The sequence below is a fragment of the Meles meles genome, chromosome 1 (genome assembly GCF_922984935.1).
Source record: "Meles meles chromosome 1, mMelMel3.1 paternal haplotype, whole genome shotgun sequence".
Classification (NCBI taxonomy): domain Eukaryota; kingdom Metazoa; phylum Chordata; class Mammalia; order Carnivora; family Mustelidae; genus Meles; species Meles meles.
Window position 1 is genome coordinate 203,489,620 of NC_060066.1, and position 19,628 is coordinate 203,509,247.

A 19,628-nucleotide genomic window follows, 5' to 3' on the forward strand; every position below is an offset into this window, starting at 1 on the left:
TGCTTTGGTGGGCCTGGCTCAGCTTTGCCGGCCCGGCTGCCTGTGTGGGTGGGCAGAGAGGAGGCAAGGTCAGTGCATGAGAGCAGCAGGTGTTCTTAAAGCACACGTGCCTCCTCGAGAGGGATGTGTAGCGACGCCTGGGCTTGGTGAGCTGTCGAATACTTTAAACCCTCAGAGAACAACTCCCTGAGCCTGTCAATAGCCTGGCATCTTCCTCTGCCATTTACTGACCGCCTGTCTGATGCTCTTGCTCCTAGAAATAGCTGCTGTTAGGATGAATGATGATTTGTGTTTTGAACCAGGGGGGTGCTTAGAGCTCTCTGGGGAGTGGAATCTGGGGGATGCGGTGCCCCAATAGCACTGGAAGAGTCCTGCTGTGATGCTAACGGGCTCTTTAAAAAAAAAAAAAAAAAAGATTATTTATTTATTTATTTAACAGAGAGAGAAAGAAGGAGATCACAAGTAGGTGGGGTGGGAGGGAAGCAGGCTCCCTGCCAAGCAGAGAGCCCAATGCAGGGCTCGGTCCCAGGACCCGGAGACCATGACCTGAGCTGAAGGCAGAGGCTTAACCCACTGAGCCATCCAGGAATAAGGGGCTCATCTGAGAGCTGGACTTCCTAGGCCTTTGGTCAGTGGGACTGTTTCATGTATAGTCAGTGTCTCCTCAGGGTTCAAGTGCTGTTTGAGTCTCAGGAGACAAGGTTCCTCCCTGATAAAAATTGGTGGGATTTGCTACTTTGCCCTCTTAGTCTGGTCTCCGCTTTGGAGGCGCTCACTTTCGCCCTGTAGAGAATGTGCTTCCTAGAGCTCCTCTCACTTGTTGCAGTTGGGGCCTCGGTGGATCCGGCTGGCGTCACCATGATCGATGCCGTGAAAATTTATGGCAAGACCAAGGAGCAGTTTGGCTGGCCTGACGAGCCCCCGGAGGAGTTCCCTTCTGCCTCTGTCAGCAACATCTGCCCTTCCAACTTGAGCCAGAGCAATGGTGCTGGAGACAGTGACTCCGCAGCCCCTGCCACCACCAGTGGAACTGTCCTGGAGAGGTACCAGCGCTGGCAGGAGTCAGGCTCTGTCCTTGCCATTTCCCCCTCTCCCGGCACAACCTGTTCTGAGGGAGTAGCCTCTCGGAACTGCCCCAGTGTAGCCTGTGAGTTTCAGGTCGTCCCCCAGCAGCCCAACACCCTGTGTCTCCTTAGTGAGCACAGAGCCTGGCGGAGTGCTGAGAGCCGTGGGATCCTAGTCGGCCTGGGGGTGTCTGTGCCTTCTCTTAATGCTGGAGGAGCCAGAGGTTGTGGAGTAGAAGATGCTTAAGTCACCGCTAGAGATTTGGGTTCAGTCTTGCTGAAATTAGAGGGGAGAGTCTTCTGTTCATTCTGATGTCATCATCTTCTCTTGCAGCGGCCAGGTGGTAATGGCACTGCTGGCCAGGTGCTGGCTGCAGCACCTGCGGCAGAGTTCAGAGCCTCCCTGGGCTCCCCCTGGTGGCCTTCTGAAGCATTGCGCTTGGCTTCTTTGTGCTAGGCGGCTGCTGGTTTGCCGCGATAGATGAGGCGACTCATGATGTAAGACGCTGAGTTTCTTACATCCTAAGTCGGAAGAGTAGCCTGGCTTGAAATCACTGCCTCCCACTGTCAGACTGCCCCCTCCCTTCTCTCTCTCTCTCTCTCTCTCTCTCTGGTTTCTTTTTTTCCCCCCTCCCTTGTTCTTATATTATTTGCTTAGGATGTGTTACTAGGTTTCTCTGAGCTTCACATTTTTTTCCTTTTTTTTTCCCTTTGCTTCTCCCCCAAGTTCTGAAACTGAGTCCCTAACCAAGCTGGACCGGTTAGTATGCCCTCTTTCTTTTCTCTGCACGGGTGAGTGTGTGTCAGAGAGCAATGTAACCAATGGTGTGGCTTCGCATTGATTCTGCTTCTGTGGAAGAGTCTTCCTGCTTCTTTCTGTTCTGGTCCTTGCATGGCTGCAAAGCTATCCTGTGTGAGAGTGGAGTGTGTGGAGGGTTGTACGTGCACACTTGGTGGTAGCCACTCCAGAACCTGCTAGCTCTCTCTTCCACACCCTGTCCCTCTGCTCCCTCCCCACAGTGGGTGAGAAGGAGGTGGGTATGGGCAGTGGGTGGTGGGAAAATCCTAGCATCTGACAAGCCAGTGGAGAGCTTGTTCTGCCCAACTTCGTTTTATGGCTCAGGCCCCTCTTCGCTTGCTCTTGGTTGCTCTCAGCTACCCCTTGACCCTTTTCTCTCTAGCTGCCTTCTCCATACCGTTCCCTTTGTGCCTGGAGCCTCGGCAACCTCAGGATGTTGGTCTTTTCACCATGGCACAGTAAACTCCCAGGAGTAAGCCCTGAGGAGCATGTTGCTAGGTGCCCTTTAACAGCTGGGTTTCCAGTTCCTTTCCCAGAAGATAGTGGCTCAGTTTTCTAAAGATGCTTTGTTGTGCCCTGTGAATGTTGGCAATTGGCATGCTCCTGAAAACAGTTTGTTTTCTCCCCATACTTAATGGACTTACGGGAAGTGCCTTTGTGCATTTTCTCGGAGATATACGTAAAATATAATGTGTACCTTCCCAGCATAAGAAGGTAGTTTTAACCTTTCCCTTTGTGTATCCTTTTGCCTCCTGATCTGTGGGCACCTGAGCTTTGGGTCCCATTGCATCAAGACTGTTAAGCCCCTCTCAGTGATCCCTGCCACAGGCAGCAGAAGGAAGCACACTTATCCGCTTTGAGGAAGAAAAGCCCCGTCTTTCAGTTACGGATTATGAACATGGCCTTAGGTTGGTTTCCAAGTGGGAGCCAGGTTTCTTCTGGCCTGTAACACAAGGAAACGATATGCATGGTGCCTGTGGCAGGTCTTACTGTGCTTTGATTTTGTATTTGGCATTCATTAGCTATCCCCAAGGTCCCCTGACTATAGTTTGCACAGGCTAAACCACAACCAGAGAGAGGGGTGGTGGTTGTACTCAAGCCAGCTTTTCTGTCTCCCTAGGCTGGTTGTGAGTTCTTTAGAAGCCCTGGAAAGCTGCTTTGCTGTTGGCCCAATCATCGAGAAGGCAAGTAACTTTTTCAAAGCGCATGGGAGCTTTCCGAAGAGGCAGGAAGTCAGTGGAGTTGTCAGAGGCCCGAGGCCTTGCAGCTAAAGAATACTTACAGCATGATCTTGATTTGCAAGAAAGCTCCAGAGAAGTCTATAGCTTAAGGCCTCTGTCCTACTTTTGGGGGATCCATTGTGAGAGTGTTTCATAGACTAGGATGAGTGCTGGCAAAAAGAACAGTGTTTCCAGGAGTCACAGGCTTGGACTCGATTCCTGCTCTTGTCTTGTGGGAGGATTGTAATTTCTGAAATTTTTCATTTTGCTCTTAGCAGTTCATGGGGCATAATCTAGCCCTTGTGGTCTAGAAAAGAGGAAGGGGGAAGGGCAGCGTGTACCCAGTTGGTTCTGCATGGATTTGGTGGGGTCAACGATTACCCTGCTGTCTTCCGCATCAGGAGAGAAACAAGAATGCAGCTCAGGAGCTGGCCACTCTGCTGCTGTCCCTGCCAGCACCTGCCAGCGTTCAGCAGCAGTCCAAGAGCCTTCTGGCCAGCTTGCACACCAGCCGCTCGGCCTATCACAGCCACAAGGTAATCGTTCCCTCCCTGGATGCCCTCTGTAGCAGGGCAAGGTTTGGAAGTTTTGGTACCGACAGGGAATCAGGCCAGTTGGCTTTTCATATGGAAAGTGAGGAGGACACAGTGAAGTCACTGAGATGAGATACCCACACTCTCTAAAGTCTCTCCTGAGAAACGAATGACTCCCCCTCAAAACTGGGGACAAGCCAACTAATGGGCCATTGGTTTGCATTGATTTTTTTGTCACTAGTAGGATCAACAAGATCTAAGTGAGACTGGCTTCTCTGGAATAGAGCTAGGGCAGGGGAATCACTGAGGTCCCTCCTCCAACTGTGGCACAGCTCTCTCGTAGGTGTCCTCGCTTGTGAGGAAATTGCCGAATGATTGTTGGAGAGATTCTGAGGGGGAGATCTGGGGCCAGGGGAGGGGCTTGGGTCTCACTTATAACCGAGAGTGGGAGCTGAGGGCAGTAAGTTGGGCCAGTTGCCATAGATGACTGTTTCAGTTCCGTGAGGAAGAAGCCAGCAGCCCAGGTGCCTCCGTGAGCTTTTGTGCCTCCAGCCCAGAGGCTTGAGAAATGCAGCTTTAACCTGCTGAACCTCTTGAGGGATGGCAAGTTGAGAAACAGAGTCCTTGCGCGATAGGAACTTGCAGAGAAATGGCTCTTCTGCTCTAGCAGAATCATCTGGGATGTTAACAGTTCTAGAGAATGAAGCGGTTCCACATTTTCCTATCGTACTTCAGTACTTAATGACTTTCGAATTTTGTGCCTTTAATGTTTCATGATTTAAGAAGTTTACCTGTACGGGACTGCTTTGAAGACTTGTTCCAGGTAGTTGGCGGTAACTAACCTGCTCTCCTGAGAGGAGGTGGCCATCCTGATGACCTGCCAGCTGTCCTTTCCTCTTTGCTTTAGTACCCTACCCAGCCCTTGCTTTTGGTTCATCCCCTGCGATCCTTTCATTATAGGATCAGGCCTTGCTGAGCAAAGCTGTGCAGTGTCTCAACACATCCAGCAAAGAAGGCAAGGATTTGGACCCTGAGGTCTTCCAGAGGCTGGTGATCACAGCTCGCTCCATTGCCGTCATGCGCCCTAACAACCTTGTCCACTTCACGGAGTCCAAGCTGCCCCCAATGGAAACAGGTGAACTTGGCCTACATGGTCGTGGTCCTGAAATCTGCTTGATGCATCTTCTATACCTTCTCCCCCTCTTCTTGTTGTCTCTGGCCTCCGCCTGACTGCATGCTCTGAGACGGGTTTTATTCTTGTCTTTGTACCTTGTAGGGCTTTTGACATTTAGATTTTACCATTTAAGCAAATACTCTTTGCACTGCTTACCCCTTGGAAAATCATGAGTTTATTTAGTGCTCTGCATGTCGGATATAATCTGTCTCTGAACTACCTACCTCTTTGGGATCTTTCAGGGCAAAGCTAAGCTTTGGGCCGGTTGCTTTAAAGAAATAGGGTCAAATCTTGCTTTCGTGCTATTCTTTGGCCAGTGTTTTATTAACATTGCTGTGGGCTTTCCGAGTGCTTGATTCTGTTTCCTCGTCTCTCCTCCTGTCGGCTGGGTACCTGACTTGTTTTGCGTCATCACATAGAGCTTACCTATGCCTTTGCAGTTCTGTTACTTACATACTCCCATTTGCTGTCGTCGTACGGTTCCTCCTCCTAATGTTCTTATCCAGGAATCATGTCAGAAAAATGTCAGCTGTTCCCCTAGTTTTTGGAAGTTGAGCAGCTGGACCTGAAATCCCTGAGTCTGCTGTAAAGATCCTGAATGCTCCCCTTTCTACTTAATTCTAACATACAGTGTTTTCTGTGATATTCCTTTCCCAGACTGTTTTTTTCCTAGATGTGCCTGCTGGAGTCTAGGGATAGTTGGCATATTGATTGGGGCCCCACTTGAAACTCCCTCCCCAGGCAAGCTTCCTTGACCTGAGTTAACCTTAAAACAAATTAAATTCCATGTCAGATTTACCATCGTTAATCATTTTCTTTCTCCTGTTCTATTAGAAGGAGTGGATGAGGGGAGAGAACCTCAGAAGCAGCTGGAAGGAGACTGCTGTAGTTTCATCACCCAGCTGGTGAATCACTTCTGGAAACTCCACGCATCCAAACCCAAGAATGCCTTCTTGGCACCTGCCTGCCTGCCAGGTACCGTATTTAAAGGGGTAGTTAAAGCCCGATCGGAGTTCTGTCTTTGAACAGGTTGAACCGTTATCCTTTCGCTTCATCATCTGTCTCTTCCAGAATTAACGGAAGATCAGTGCATTCTTTTAGACACAGGAGTTACAGCAGTGTGGCAGAGAAGTGGGATTTTCTGGTACTGTAGCTTCTGTGGGGTTGAATATTTCACATAAAGAGGAATTTTTGTGTTCCTGTGTATCCTCAGTGGTAGTTAAAAGTGTTTTGAAAGCTTGGGCAAAGCCACTTCAGAAGGTGAAAGTGAAGCATCACCTTGAGAATTGTTTTATTTCCCAGCTACTCCTGTGTTTGGCATCTGACTTCTCACTGTCCAAAGCTTAAGTGGAAAGGTAAGGATCCGAAGAGCAATCTAGGAAAGTAGAGTGAGCCCTGGTGCCCATTTGTGTTTGAGGTTGCTTGGGCAGTCAACCTAAAAGGTCAGAGGCCAAGTTTATCATCACCTAAGGTTCGGGGATTGTGGGGAACAAGTACAGTCTGCTCACCTCTTCACACTTTCCTGCCCTGTCTTTTGATATCCAAGAGTAGAGAGTTACTTACTTCTGTGAAGCAGGATACCTGCAAGGGCTTTTGAGACCATTTCGGAGAGGAGGAGACGATAATAAAGCAAGTCACAGATAATGCTGACAGCCTACAATCTGTACATGTGTGCTAGTCTGTTTTGCTGTGTGCTCACCTGCCGTTGTTTTGTTAGGCTGACCTTTATGCGGGGATAAGAACTGGCCCTCACCTTTATTCTAGATTCTCAAGTAGCCGGATGTTTTCCTACCATGTTTTCCTCCCCCGTAGGCCTGACTCATATCGAAGCTACCGTCAATGCCCTGGTAGACATCGTTCACGGCTATTGTACGTGCGAGCTGGACTGTATTAATGCAGCAGCCAAGATCTACATGCAGATGCTGCTGTGTCCGGTACGTATCATTCACCCCAGATGATTCCGTACTGGTCTGGGAGTGTCTAGAAGTTTCTCTTTTAAACAAGTTTGTTAAATTAATGAAATACAGTAGAAGGTTGTGTGAAGAAAGAGTTTTTAAGTGTCAATAAAAGTTTTATGATCTCATTCATTCCATGCAAGGGAAAGGTTTGAAATGGAGATGGGTTTTGTTGTTCTTGTTCAGCGCTAAATCCCAAGGGAATGTACTGATGTTGCTGTGTTGTTAGTGCTGAGTTAGTGTTACTTAAATGAGCCTGTGAATGAACATCGTCAAGATGCATTTCCAGGGACGGTGTCATAGGGGCGGAGCGTTAGAAGTACTGACTTTAGCCCAGAGCTAAGATGAGCCTGCTATCTGACGAAAAGCCAGAATCCATTTGTAGAGAGCCAGTGTGACCTCAGGAGCAAATGACCTTCCAGTCTCTTACCAGGAACTGAGATTCGGAGACGTGGGGGATGGGTCTTACCTATGCCACATCAGGAAGTGGGATTAACACTGAACTTGGTCAGCACAGTTGCAAGTGAGGGTAGGTAGATAGGTACTTCACATGCATGTCAGTGATTGGCCAAAAAGAAAGTCCTTTGTAGACGATTTCATTAATTACAAATATAAAGCCTAAGCATATTTTTGTTGGTTTGTTTGTTTTTAACTTCAGGATCCTGCTGTGAGCTTCTCTTGTAAACAAGCTCTAATTCGAGTCCTAAGGCCCAGGAACAAGCGGCGACACGTGACCTTGCCCTCCTCCCCTCGCAGCAACACTCCAATGGGTAATGTGAGGTCTGGGTTTAGGCTTGTGTGTGCATGTGGTGGGGCTGGGGGAGAGGGAGATATAGCCTTAGGAGGGATTGCTCATGTGGACCAAGGTCCTGGAAACTTTTGTTTATGTATCCATTGTTTTTACCCTACCTTATTCCATGAAGACTTTACGGTGGCACTTAAAAATGCATATGGTAAGTAGAATAAAAAAAAATTGAGGTCATAGGAAAATAAAGATGTAAAAGCAAATCAAGGATGCAGAAAATGTCTCTTTTATTTTTTAAGATTTAATTATTTTAGAGAGCGTGTGCACGCATGTGTGCGTGCATGCACGTGAGCAGCGGGAGGGGCAGAAGGAGAGGGAGAGAGAGAATCTTAAGCAGACTACTTGGCTGAGCACGGAGCCTGATTCGGGACTCCATCTCATGACCCTGGGATCATTACCTGAGCCAAAATCAAAAAAGAGTTGGACACTTAAGCAGCTGAGCCACCCAGATGCCCCTGGTGCAGAAAATCTCTATCATGAGATTCTTGATGTGTCTTGTGTTATTGCTAAGTGAGAGTCTTTTCTTCGGCTGAAACCATCCCAAGAGCTTATAGCAAAATTAAGAATAGTCAAAAAATCACAGGACCATAAAGAAAAAGCAGCCATTTTTCAGGAAAACTATATTTTTCGTGGCATAAAAAAACTCTTCATTAAGGGCCAGCTTTGCTGCCTAAGGGGTAGTAGCCCCAGTGGACTTAACCTACAGTTGGTTTGATAGCAAATACCGCAAGAGATTTCCCACCTGATATACTTGCACATAAGTCAAGGGCGTAACATTGAACATTTTAGTAAAAGCAGTTTTGCAAGGTATCTGAATATCAGCATTATTATGTAACTCTCTGTTACTTAGTTTTGCTCCAGACGAAATTTCCACCACAAGTCACATGTGTAATTTTAAATTTTCTATTAACTCCATTATAAAGAGCAAAGAGAACTACATTTGGCATATTAAAAAAATACCATTTTAAGGGAGTTAATATGAAAAATTAATGAGAAATATTCCCTTTTTTTGGGGGTGCCTGGGTGGCTCAGTTGGTTAAGCCGCTGCCTTCAGCTTAGGTCATGATCTCAGGGTCCTGGGATGGAGCCCCGCATCAGGCTCTCTGCTCAGCGGGGATCCTGCTTCCCTCTCTCTCTGCCTGCCTCTCTGCCTACTTGTGATTTCTCTCTGTCAAATAAAATAAAATAAAATAAAATAAAATAAAAAGAAATGTTCCCTTTTTTTTAAAGGATTTTATTTATTTATTTGAAAGAGTGAGCGAGAAAGAGGGAGCACATGAGCAGGGGCAGAGGCAGAGGGAGAAGTAGGCTTTCTTGCCGAACAAGGAACCTGATGCAGGACTCGATCCCAGGACCCTAGGATCATGACTTGAGCCAAAGGCAGACACTTAACTGAGCCACTTAGGTGCCCTGAGAAATCTTCCTTTCTGTGAATTTTTTTTTGCACTGCTTTTAGAATCTAGTGGATAGTTTACACTAAAACCACATCTCCACTTGGACTAGCCGCACGTGGCTGGGGACTTCCTTACGGTACACTTGCAGATCTAAAGGAATGTGTGCAACTTGGTGGTCTTCCGATAATCTTCCTTGAATATCATTTGTTGACATAAGCTTGAGTTAGGCAACTCTGTGTGCCTCTTTTCTCTGGTGAGAAGCTTGAGTACAGGGAATGATGTTTCCATTTCAGGCCGCGGTCGCCTGTTTTCACATCCCGCACATCCCAGTGAGTGGAAGTTGAAGGCTCCACCCTCTCCTGACAAGTAGGAGTCTAGCCCTGACTTCTCCTTTATGCGGAGGGCTTTACTTCACACAGAAGCCAGCTTGGGCAGGACTTGTAGTGGAGTTCTTCAGCTTCCACGCGATGGTTTTACATTTCAGTTCTCGTTCTCCTCGTAAGGATTATGTAGTGTGAAAACAACTACACTGACCCAGTTATTTTGGACGGGAGTAAAATGATACTCTGGGCTACCATGACATCACAGATAAACATCTCCGGTGTATTATTTTCCCGGTCTTGCCCAAGGTCTCCTGCAGTTGGTGGGAGCTCATGGGGCCTGCTGGTTTTTATTTCTCTGCCCTTGGAAATCTCTTGGGAATCCAAGGGTTTTTTTTTTTTCTTTGTTTTGTTTTGTTTGTTTTATTTTGTTGTTTTTGTTTTTGTCACATCATCGGCTGTGGGAAGGTATTTTCCTAAGGGGACAAACTGTCACTGCCAACCCTGTCTTCCCAGATCCTGCTGGGTCCAGGAAGTGGGAGGACAAGGCTGGGATGATCTTGCAGCTTCCCTCTGAAGCATAGGGCTCTCACTGGTAGCTTGTCTCGGGTTTGTGTTGCTTTGTGACTTACCGCACCACATACCAAGGGAGGAAAGAACAGGCATCTTCAGGTGACTGGGGTTTCTCTGACTCAGGAGACAAGGATGATGATGACGATGATGATGCAGACGAGAAAATGCAGTCATCAGGGATTCCGAATGGTGGTCACATCCGTCAGGAAAGCCAGGAACAGAGTGAGGTGGACCATGGAGATTTTGAGATGGTGGTGAGTCTCTGGCAGCAGGAGAGAGGAGGACGAGTCTCACAGCTCTCTTCCGGCTCTCACTCTGTGGACTTGCAAAAGCTGCCGTTTACCATGGGACACTGACAGAACTCTCTCTCTGCAGTCTGAGTCAATGGTGCTGGAGACAGCCGAAAATGTCAACAATGGCAACCCCTCTCCCCTGGAGGCCCTGCTGGCAGGCGCAGAGGGCTTCCCCCCCATGCTGGACATCCCGCCTGATGCAGATGACGAGACCATGGTTGAACTAGCCATTGCCCTGAGCCTGCAGCAGGACCAGCAAGGTAGAGGCCATGCCAGGAACAGAGCCGCCCGGTGGCCTTACACAGCAAAGAGGGTTTGGCAGTTACTGATACCCAGCTGACTTAGCTTGTCCCCAGATTTGGGGAGAGGTTGATCTGGGTGAGAGCTGTTCAGAGACACAGGTGGAGAGTGAGAGGGACGTGGTGGGATTTGCCATCTGAGAGTCCATCTCCTCATTTCCGTTAGTTTGGTCTTTGGGATTATTTCCTCCCAAATCTGTTAGATTACTCCAGCCTGTGTCTTGCCTGAGCTGAAGGAAGCCTTCCACCATGTCTGTAGCCAAACTTGGTGGGTAGACGGTGGTGGCTGTTGATTAACTTCCTCTAGGCCAGAGGGGGTCACACGCTGGTGAGTTTAGGCTCCCGAGGGCAGCAGGTGGCCAAAGCAGCGCTGTGGAGGGGGTTGGAGGGAATGCTGTGCTCACTCTCCACTTGTTTCCCAGGCAGCAGCAGCAGTGCCCTGGGCCTGCAGAGCCTGGGGCTGTCCGGCCAGGCACCCAGCTCTTCCTCTCTGGACGCAGGAACCCTCTCTGACACCACAGCATCAGGTAACTGTCCACAGCAAGGAGCACGGCTCAGGGCCCCAGGACCCTCCAGCCTTGTTTCCAGTGCTGTGAGAGTGGAACGGGCAGCTGCTTTGACAGGCCATTCTGGACTTCCTGCTTCTGCCTTTGCTTTAGAAACACGGGCATGGAGGGCACAGTGCTGCAGCTTGGCAAAGGCGCTCATGGCTCTGCTTCCTCACACTTTGCATGCTGCCTGGCTCCTGCTGGTTCCCAGGGAGAGGCCAAGAGAGCGGCTTGCAGGGTGTAGGGGTGCAGTGACAGCTTTTAGGGCTCTTCACCAGAGTCTGGACGGTTTTAGACAACAGGAGCAGGGAGACGAGAAGTAGAGCTCATGCCGTGCACTGTTTTCTCTTCATCTACAAGGAAAAGCGAAGCTGCAGGAAGCCAAGTCCTGCCTCATGTCAGCGTGGCTCGCCGTCAGGGCTGTGAGCTTGGGAGGTAGCGGTGTGTGGACAGTTAAAGTGCGTAGAAACTCTTCAGACGTCGTGTTGTCTTCGCACTCAGTCTCTTTGCTGATCTGGTAGAGGAAAAGAAAATGTCCTCAGTAGAGAGTTGGACCAAATAGAGGAGGGAACACCTGAATAATCACCTCCTGAGGAATGGAAGGGTTGGGTTAGAGTTCTCCCGAGTGCTGCTTCCCTGTGTTTCTTTTTTCTTTTCTTCCCTTTCTTTCTCTTCTCTTGGGAGTGTTGCTCTGGGTAGAAGAGAAAGGGAGACATTGGCTGTCCCCTCTCACCTGCTGCCATGCGTGTCGCTTTCCTCACTTCTTGTTAGCTGTTGTCCCCTAAGGCTTGGAGGTGGTTGTCATGCTGTGCCGATTGTGTTCTCTTGTGCTCTGTGGCTGTCTTGGCTTTCCTCCCCCATGTATCTCATTCAGCATTTTCCTCCTGTCTCAGCTCAGCCCTGATCCTGGATGCTGTGGCTGTCTCTGGGGGATTTCCTTGCTTCATTCTTAGTGTCTAAGGAGGATGATGAGGAGGGGTGAAATTTCCCCATGAGCTCCCCTCTGGACCACCTGACCAAACCAACCAACCAGCCAACCAACCAAAACCAACAAGGTTGATTCGAGAGCTCATGACAAGTGATTTCCTACCATAAGCACAAATTAACTGATCGCAAAACAACTATCATTAAAATTCAGAGTCCCATGCTTTGACCGGTCATGGGCAGTTTCTGATCTCAGCAGGTGTCAGTAACACCTAGACAGTGGTGGCCATGGGCATTCTAGCTAGAAAACTGAGTGTCCATATCACAGTTCTCGTTGGATCTCTGCGCTGCTTGCACTATAGCGTAGCAGCAAAGGAAATGCCCAGCGAGCTGGGGTTTCCTTCTGTCTCAGTACTGTTCGCAACGCTCCGTGTATAGTGTTTGTTCCTGTTGGTGATGAACCAGCAAAGCAGATCTTTCCCTTTTTCCTTCGACGACAGGGTGTATAAACTGCATCGTGTCCTCTGCGCTATGTGGTTTGATGCTGTCGCCCCCAGGAGGGGTTTTTTTTACCTGTAACAGCTCTCGTTACTCTCTCAGCTCCAGCCTCGGATGACGAGGGCAGCACGGCAGCAACTGATGGCTCCACCCTTCGGACCTCCCCTGCTGACCACGGTGGTAGTGTGGGCTCGGAGAGCGGGGGAAGCGCCGTGGACTCGGTGGCTGGCGAGCACAGTGGTAATGTGGCTGGAGGTCCTGATCTCCTTGGGCAGGGGTGGAAACGCACTAGGAATCTCTCCCTGGCTCCTGGGATTGGTGTCAGCAAAGAGAAATTTTGAGGGCTCACTGAAAGTCTGGTGGAATTAACTTGACCTAAACACTGGAGTTTCAAATGTTTAGTGATAGGAGCTTAGGCATGATGTGGTTAATGTTGGAACATTTTACAGGCAGATTTTAATTGTGTCTTATTGGAAGAAAGCAAGGATATGTGTTATCCCAACACAGGAGTAATCTAAAATAGTTATGGTATGACCTTGAAATCCATCATACTGTGGCTTTTGTCCCCTCTGTTGGGGGAAGCTGTCGGGCAGTCTTCCTCTTAACATAGTGGGCTGCCTTCACTGTCTGCGGCTGACACGGTGGGGCTGTGGAATAAGGAAGCATGCCGTTTTGGTTTGACCTTGTAAGCCAGCCTGTGGTTAAAGATCCGATAGCAAAATATTTTAGGGAAGGGATTAAGAGTAGCTGACAGTTCCTAGATTCCCAAGTTAGTGTACATTTCCCCTGGGTTAGGAGATGGAAATGTATCAACAGCAGAGGTTGTTCTTGTAGGTGGATCTTTACCTACCGCAGAAGGGTGAGGGGCTACCCTGAGAGTCTTGTAGCATAGTGCTCTGGGGCCAGAATCTTGAATTCAGTCCTTATTCTCTTCTTCACACAGAAGAAAAAAATCTCTGAAGCGAACAGGCATCTCTCAGCTATTGCTGACTTCAGAGTGTATTGGATTCCGTCATGCTTGAGGATTTGATTTACACTTTTTTTTAACCATTTCCCTCTAGTATCCGGCCGGAGCAGTGCTTATGGTGATGCCACGGTGGAGGGGCACCCAGCTGGACCAGGTAGTGTCAGCTCAAGCACTGGCGCCATCAGCACCACCACCGGACACCAGGAGGGAGATGGCTCCGAGGGAGAAGGTGAAGGGGAAGGCGAAGGCGATGTCCACACTAGCAACAGGTTAGGACCTAGTCATTTGTAGTCAGGAGGCTATGGGAGAGTATTTCGGGAATAAGGTGATGGATCAGTTGCAGGAGGTGGGTAGATGTTAATAGTGTATTTATTATTTTTTTTTAATATACAGGAATAAACTCAGGAAACTGTTCAAGATCGTAGGAAGCATTCTAGGCCTGTCTTCTTTGTCCTAATGAGAATTACATCAAATTAACTGCGGAGAGAATACAACATGTTTCTTTCATTAAGGCCCTCCAATATCCCTTATCACTGTAAAGTGATTGTCTTGAAAACGTGTATCCTCCTGCTCAGCTGTCTCTTCTTTCATCATTACCGATAAACTCACTTTGTAGCATTCTCTTTACAAGTGGCACTCTTCCAGGCTTCCATCAACAGTGATGGCTGTTACGTGTATGCTAGAAATGGCTCCTTGTTCAGTGGGTCTACAAGGTAGCAGAGGAATAAGGCAGACCAAATACATATTTACGTCTAGAAATACCAGTGGGAGGGCATTTGGCAAACTGAAAGTAATCTATAAAATCCTGCTCCATCCGCTTTAAGAAGTTGTGGTGGTTGCTGCTGGATTGGTGGAGCGAACATAGCTGTAACTGAGAAAGGGAGACTGGAGAAATACATTTGTGATCTAATGTTTGTTAAATTTGTTAAGGCCCCAGATTTTCACATTAGTGCAGTGCAGAAATAACTAGCATTTTGGATCAATGATTTCTATCCAAATAAAAGGTCACTGAAACTGGCGGGCATAAGACATTTTCAGAGGACATCAAGGAGTGTCTCCTATACTGTTTCCTGCTGCTTCAGCTTCAGTTCTTGGAACATCTCTTGGGTGAGGGTGACTTCTGGCTCCACTAAGTGATGATATTTTGATGGAGTCTGTTCTTTAACATTTTACCATAAAGGGGATTTTACTTAATCTTTTTCTTTTTCTCTTAACAGGATGCCTATGTTAATTCCATGTGTTTGGAGATGTGGTCTTTGTGATTTTTTTGTTTTTTGAAATTTATTTAAAACATTTTTAATCCAGTCTGCCATTGCTTGTGAATTGAAACAGTTAAGTTCATTTGTGATAAGTGTTAATTACTGATGAATTGGAGTTTATGCCTACCATTTACTTTCTGCTGCTTATTTGTTGTGCCTGTTTCTATGTTTTTTGTCTTCACAGTCCTCTTTTGGGTCAGTTCGCTATGTTTTCATCTCTTTTTCTTTTCTTTTTTCTGCCCCTCTCCTACATTTGCAGGTTGTTCACTGTTTCTAGTCTTTGGTGGTTACCCTGGTCATTTCAACATGTACATTTAACTTACCCAAAACTAAATTTATCTCACAGCTGCATCTTCTTCCTGCATAATATAGAGGACCTTGGAAGACTTGACCCCTTCTTACCAATTTAAGCTGTTATTTTTGTGTGTTTTAATTCTTTTTCAAAAAAGGCTTTTGAAGCTTTCAAGGTACTATTGCTGTTTTGTACAGTTTGTGTGGTCAATGTTTGTTCACGTTTACTCACATGCGTACCACTTTCTGTACTCAATATTTGCCTGTGCGTGTCAGACCTTCTGTCTGGGATCATTTCTTCTTCTTCTTTTTTTTTTAAAGATTTTTTTAATTTATTTATTTGACAGAGAGAGATCACAAGTAGAGAGGCAGGCACAGAGAGAGAGAGAGGGAAGCAGGCTCCCTGCTGAGCAGAGAGCCCGATGCGGGACTCGATCCCAGGACCCCGAGATCATGACCTGAGCTGAAGGCAGCGGCTTAACCCACTGAGCCACCCAGGCGCCCCTGGGATCATTTCTTCTTGAAGTGCGTCGTTTAGATTTTCCACGAGGGGAGGGCCACCACTTATAAAATCCCAGATTTTCTTAGTCTGGAAATGTGTTCATTCAGCTCACATTTTGTGGGCATGTTTTTGGTGGGTATAGAGTTTTGTGCTGGTAGTTTTTCTCCCCACAAATTGAAAATGATATCCACTGTTATTGTCAGTGAGAAGTGACCTGCTCTCATAACCGCTGTTTACTTGAATATAGTGTTCTTACTGCTGCTTATAAGATCTTTATTTAGGATATAGTTCGGATGGATTTCCTTTTTTCTTTTTAAGATTTTATTTATTTATTTGAGAGAGAGAGAGAGGGAGAGAGTGAGCGAGAATGTGTGCATGCACGATTGGGAGGTGAGAGAGGGAGAAACAGACTCCCCCGTTGAGCAGAGACCCATGCCTCGGGCTGGATCCCAGGACCCTGAGATCATAACCTGAGCCGAAGGCAGACTCTTAACCAACAGAGCCAACCAGTTGCCCCAGGATAGATTTCTTTACATTTATTCTGCTTACTCTGCTTCAGGGACTCCTGAATGTTTGGGTTAGAGTCTTTTATCCTAAAAAATGCTCATCTTTTAGTCTCCTTAGATACTGCTTCTGCCTCATTTTCTGTCATTTTTCTTCCTGGGACTCTATTTACATAGTTTTACTATCATAGTCTTTTTTCATGTCTAATGGTATCTTTTTTTCTTTAAAAAAAATTCACTGTGCTTAATTGTTTTTGGCTTCTTAAGATCTATTTGAGTAGCAGGCATAAAACATGAAATATAGGGCTCCTGGGTGGCTCAGTCAGTTAAGCGTCTGACTCTTGGAAGCAAGAAAAAAATTGAAGAGTTCGTGTGATGTTGTCGTTATTGCACCTATAAATTCTTGTAAAAACTCAGCAGCGGAGTCATCTGGTTCTGGACTTTGTTTTTTTTTTTTTTTTAAGATTTTACTCATTTATTTGACAGAGGGAGAGATGGAGAGATCACAAGTAGGCAGAGAGGCAGTTAGAGAGAGAGGTAGCCTGATGCGGGTCTCGATCCCAGGACCCTGAGATCATGACCTGAGCCGAAATCAAGAGTCAGATGCTTAATCAGCTCAGCCACCAAGAGCCCCCATAATTTTTTTTTAATCATCCTTTTAATGTCTTTAGGGTCTGTAGCAATGTACCTTTTTTCATTTTAATGTTGGTAACTTATATGTGTGTTTTTTTTCCAAAGGTCAGTTTTTCTTGGAGTTACCAACTTTATTTACAAGAAACTAACTTTGGCTTTTCTGTTTTATGTCCATTCTTCTGTTTTATCTCCATTCTTATTTCCTTTCTTTGCTTAATAAGCTTTTATGGTACCTTTTGAGAGTTAATTTTTTCTTCTTTTTTTAGCTTAATAGAAATTTGAATCACTGATTTTAAACCTTTCATTTTATTTTATTTTTAAAATTTTATTTATTTATTTAATAATGGTTTTTTTTTTTTTTTTAAGATTTTATTTATTTGACAGACATCACAAGTAGGCAGAGAGAGAGGGGGAGGCAGGCTCCCCGCTGAGCAGGGAGCCCAATGTGGGGCTTGATCCCAGGACCCTGAGATCATGACCTGAGCCGAAGGCAGCGGCTTAACCCCCTGAGCCACCCAGGTGCCCCTAAACTTTTCATTTTAAATACGTATTTGAAACTAGGTATTTCTCTCTGAACTTCCCTTTCAGGTCTGCTTTGGCTGGGACCCATATATATATATATTTTTTTTCCATTTTATTTATTTTTTCAGCATAACAGTATTCATTGTTTTTGCACAACACCCAGTGCTCCATGCAAAACATGCCCTCCCTATTACCCACCACCTGTTCCCCCAACCTCCCACCCCTGACCCTTCAAAACCCTCAGGTTGTTTTTCAGAGTCCAGTCTCTTATGGTTCGCCTCCCCTTCCAAATGTGGGACCCATATATTTTGATGTGTTGTATTTTTATTGCTATTCAGTTCAGAATGTTTTCTAAATTCTGTTGTAATTTTCATCTTTGGCCCATGGGATTATTTAGAAGTATGTGGCTTAATTGCCAAACCTTTGGGGAATTTCTAATTATTTTTCTGTTACCAATTTAATTTACTATGATTGGGGAACATACTGTATGATTTCAATCCTTTCAAGTTTCTTGAGACACCACATTGCTTCTAAAATGATATTCTGTCTTTTTTGGATTTTTAATGTTTTTTAGGAGGACTGTTTTAGGTAACCTAGCCATGTTAGAGTAGAAGTCTAAAGTGTCTTTTTTTTCTTTTTTTTAAGATTTTGTTTATTTGAGAGAGAGAGAGTGAGAGAGCTAGTGAGAGAGCAGGAGTGGGGAGGAGAGCGAGAAGCAGGCATGCCCCCCTCACCCCCGCCCTGCAGAGCAGGGAGCCTGACAACAGGGCTCTATCCCAGACCCTGCGATCATGATCTGAGCCGAAGGCAGACACTCAACCAACTGAGCCACCCAGGCGCCCCTAATGTGGTTATAATTAAACTTTTTTTCAAGGATAAGTTAATTGAGTAATTATTAAATGACTTACTTTAAATAATATCGTAACTAATTTGTTTTTAAGTCACTAAAGAAATGAAACTTGTAATCTTTGGTATAGGGTTTACTTTTTTTGTTAGATTCTAAGAGTTTAAAAAGCCGTAGTTTGACAGCATCTTGGTCCAGGTCCAGACTCTGCTCATTTTGTTGCCTTTTTCTCTCATACATGTACATTCACAAGTATGTTCTGCCAATCTGAAGACTTGCATCCATCTCAAGTAGAAACTGAACTGCTAAATTTGAGCTGCCGTTGTCCTTTTACTTCTCTTTGCTGTGTCTTGTACATTCTTGAGCAATTCTTTTTTTTTTTTTTTAAGATTTTATTTATTTATTTGACAGACAGAGATCACAAGTAGGCAGAGATGCAGACAGAGAGAGCAGGAAGCAGGCTTCCCACAGAGCAGAGAGCCCAATGTGGGGCTCAATCCCAGGACTGTGGGATCATGACCGGAGCCAAAGGCAGAGGCTTTAACGCACTGAGCCACCCAGGCGTCCCATTCCTGAGCAATTCTTACTCATTTGGTCCCCACACAGCTTGCTTTATTCTTTACATGTATGTGTGAACTTTCACGTGTGACCGTATTCTGAAGGACTTTTATTTATTTATTTATTTAGTTTTTAAAAGATTTTATTTATTTATTTGATAGACAGAGATCACAAGTAGGCAGAGAGGCAGGCAGAGAGAGAGGGAGAAGCAGGCTCCCTGCTAAGCAGAGAGCCTGATGCAGGGCTCGACCCCAGGGCCCCGGGATCATTACTTGAACTGAAGATAGAGGCTTTAACTCACTGAGCCACCCAGGTGCCCCTGAAGGGCTTTTAATAGCTCATGCCTTTGAGTTATTTTTGGAATCATGGTCATTTATCAATCAAGTAAGACCCCATACTTTGATTGAAATTTTAATATTTTCAAAATAATGTAGTTATCTCCTAGGTATATGTTACACATGAAAATCAGTTTTTTTAGGCATATGTACATCTGTGGTTCATGATACACAGTCTGTAAAGTAAAATGAATCAAGAACAGTTGATGAACTATGAGAGTGAAGGCATTGATTCCGCAAATTTGTTCTTCATCTGTGTAAGATTGTGCGTTAGGTAGGACTGCCAACCAGATTGTCAACAGGACTGTACTTAATTCCTTTCCATTTTGGTCCTCTCTCGAATCAGCTTATTCACCCAGAGGCACACATACAGTAGGGAAGCCCCGCCACGTTATTGCCCACCTGAATATATGGGAGAATTCATGGGTCCAGTGTGGAAAGGGTAGAGTTGAGATTGAATTTTCCGCTAGGAAAAATGGTAGGCGAGTTGAGGGGGTAAAGCAGTGCCAGACCTTCTGGGAAGCAAGAAAAAAAAAGGACTGGGTCACTGCAACTGGATGACACAGACTTTGTAGATGGAGTGGTCCCAGAAGATAGTTCCAGGAGGCAGGCTGGGGTCGTGTGTTGGAAAAGGCCACAGAGTGCGCTACTGAGAACAGCTAGGGCTGATTGCTTGAGAAATGCTAACTTTTCCTGTAGCAGGTTTTCAGGGCCATCTGTTGTATTTTGGACTAGTTTGTTCCTTTTTACAGAGCGAGATTTCTCCTTCTGTGTTGGTGGTGTTACCAGATACGCATTTCTGAACATTTTGCTAA

At 46.1% G+C, this 19,628-nt stretch overlaps 1 protein-coding gene across 5 annotated transcripts in view; it reads left to right on the forward strand.

Annotated features, from left to right (window-relative positions):
• Positions 1 to 19,628, forward strand: part of UBR4 (ubiquitin protein ligase E3 component n-recognin 4) — a 135,986-nt gene that overhangs the window by 59,824 nt on the left and 56,534 nt on the right. The window contains exons 49-61 of one of the 5 annotated variants that reach the window (XM_046015857.1): positions 827 to 1,043; positions 1,792 to 1,824; positions 2,984 to 3,047; positions 3,485 to 3,619; positions 4,577 to 4,751; positions 5,625 to 5,765; positions 6,603 to 6,724; positions 7,404 to 7,515; positions 9,961 to 10,091; positions 10,213 to 10,390; positions 10,852 to 10,956; positions 12,502 to 12,639; positions 13,461 to 13,635. In XM_046015857.1, coding sequence (XP_045871813.1) covers positions 827 to 1,043; positions 1,792 to 1,824; positions 2,984 to 3,047; positions 3,485 to 3,619; positions 4,577 to 4,751; positions 5,625 to 5,765; positions 6,603 to 6,724; positions 7,404 to 7,515; positions 9,961 to 10,091; positions 10,213 to 10,390; positions 10,852 to 10,956; positions 12,502 to 12,639; positions 13,461 to 13,635 — 1,726 coding nt within the window. The remainder of the gene's footprint in view (positions 1 to 826; positions 1,044 to 1,791; positions 1,825 to 2,983; positions 3,048 to 3,484; positions 3,620 to 4,576; positions 4,752 to 5,624; positions 5,766 to 6,602; positions 6,725 to 7,403; positions 7,516 to 9,960; positions 10,092 to 10,212; positions 10,391 to 10,851; positions 10,957 to 12,501; positions 12,640 to 13,460; positions 13,636 to 19,628) is intronic. The other 4 variants (XM_046015864.1, XM_046015860.1, XM_046015875.1 and 1 more) reach the window with 4 other exon arrangements.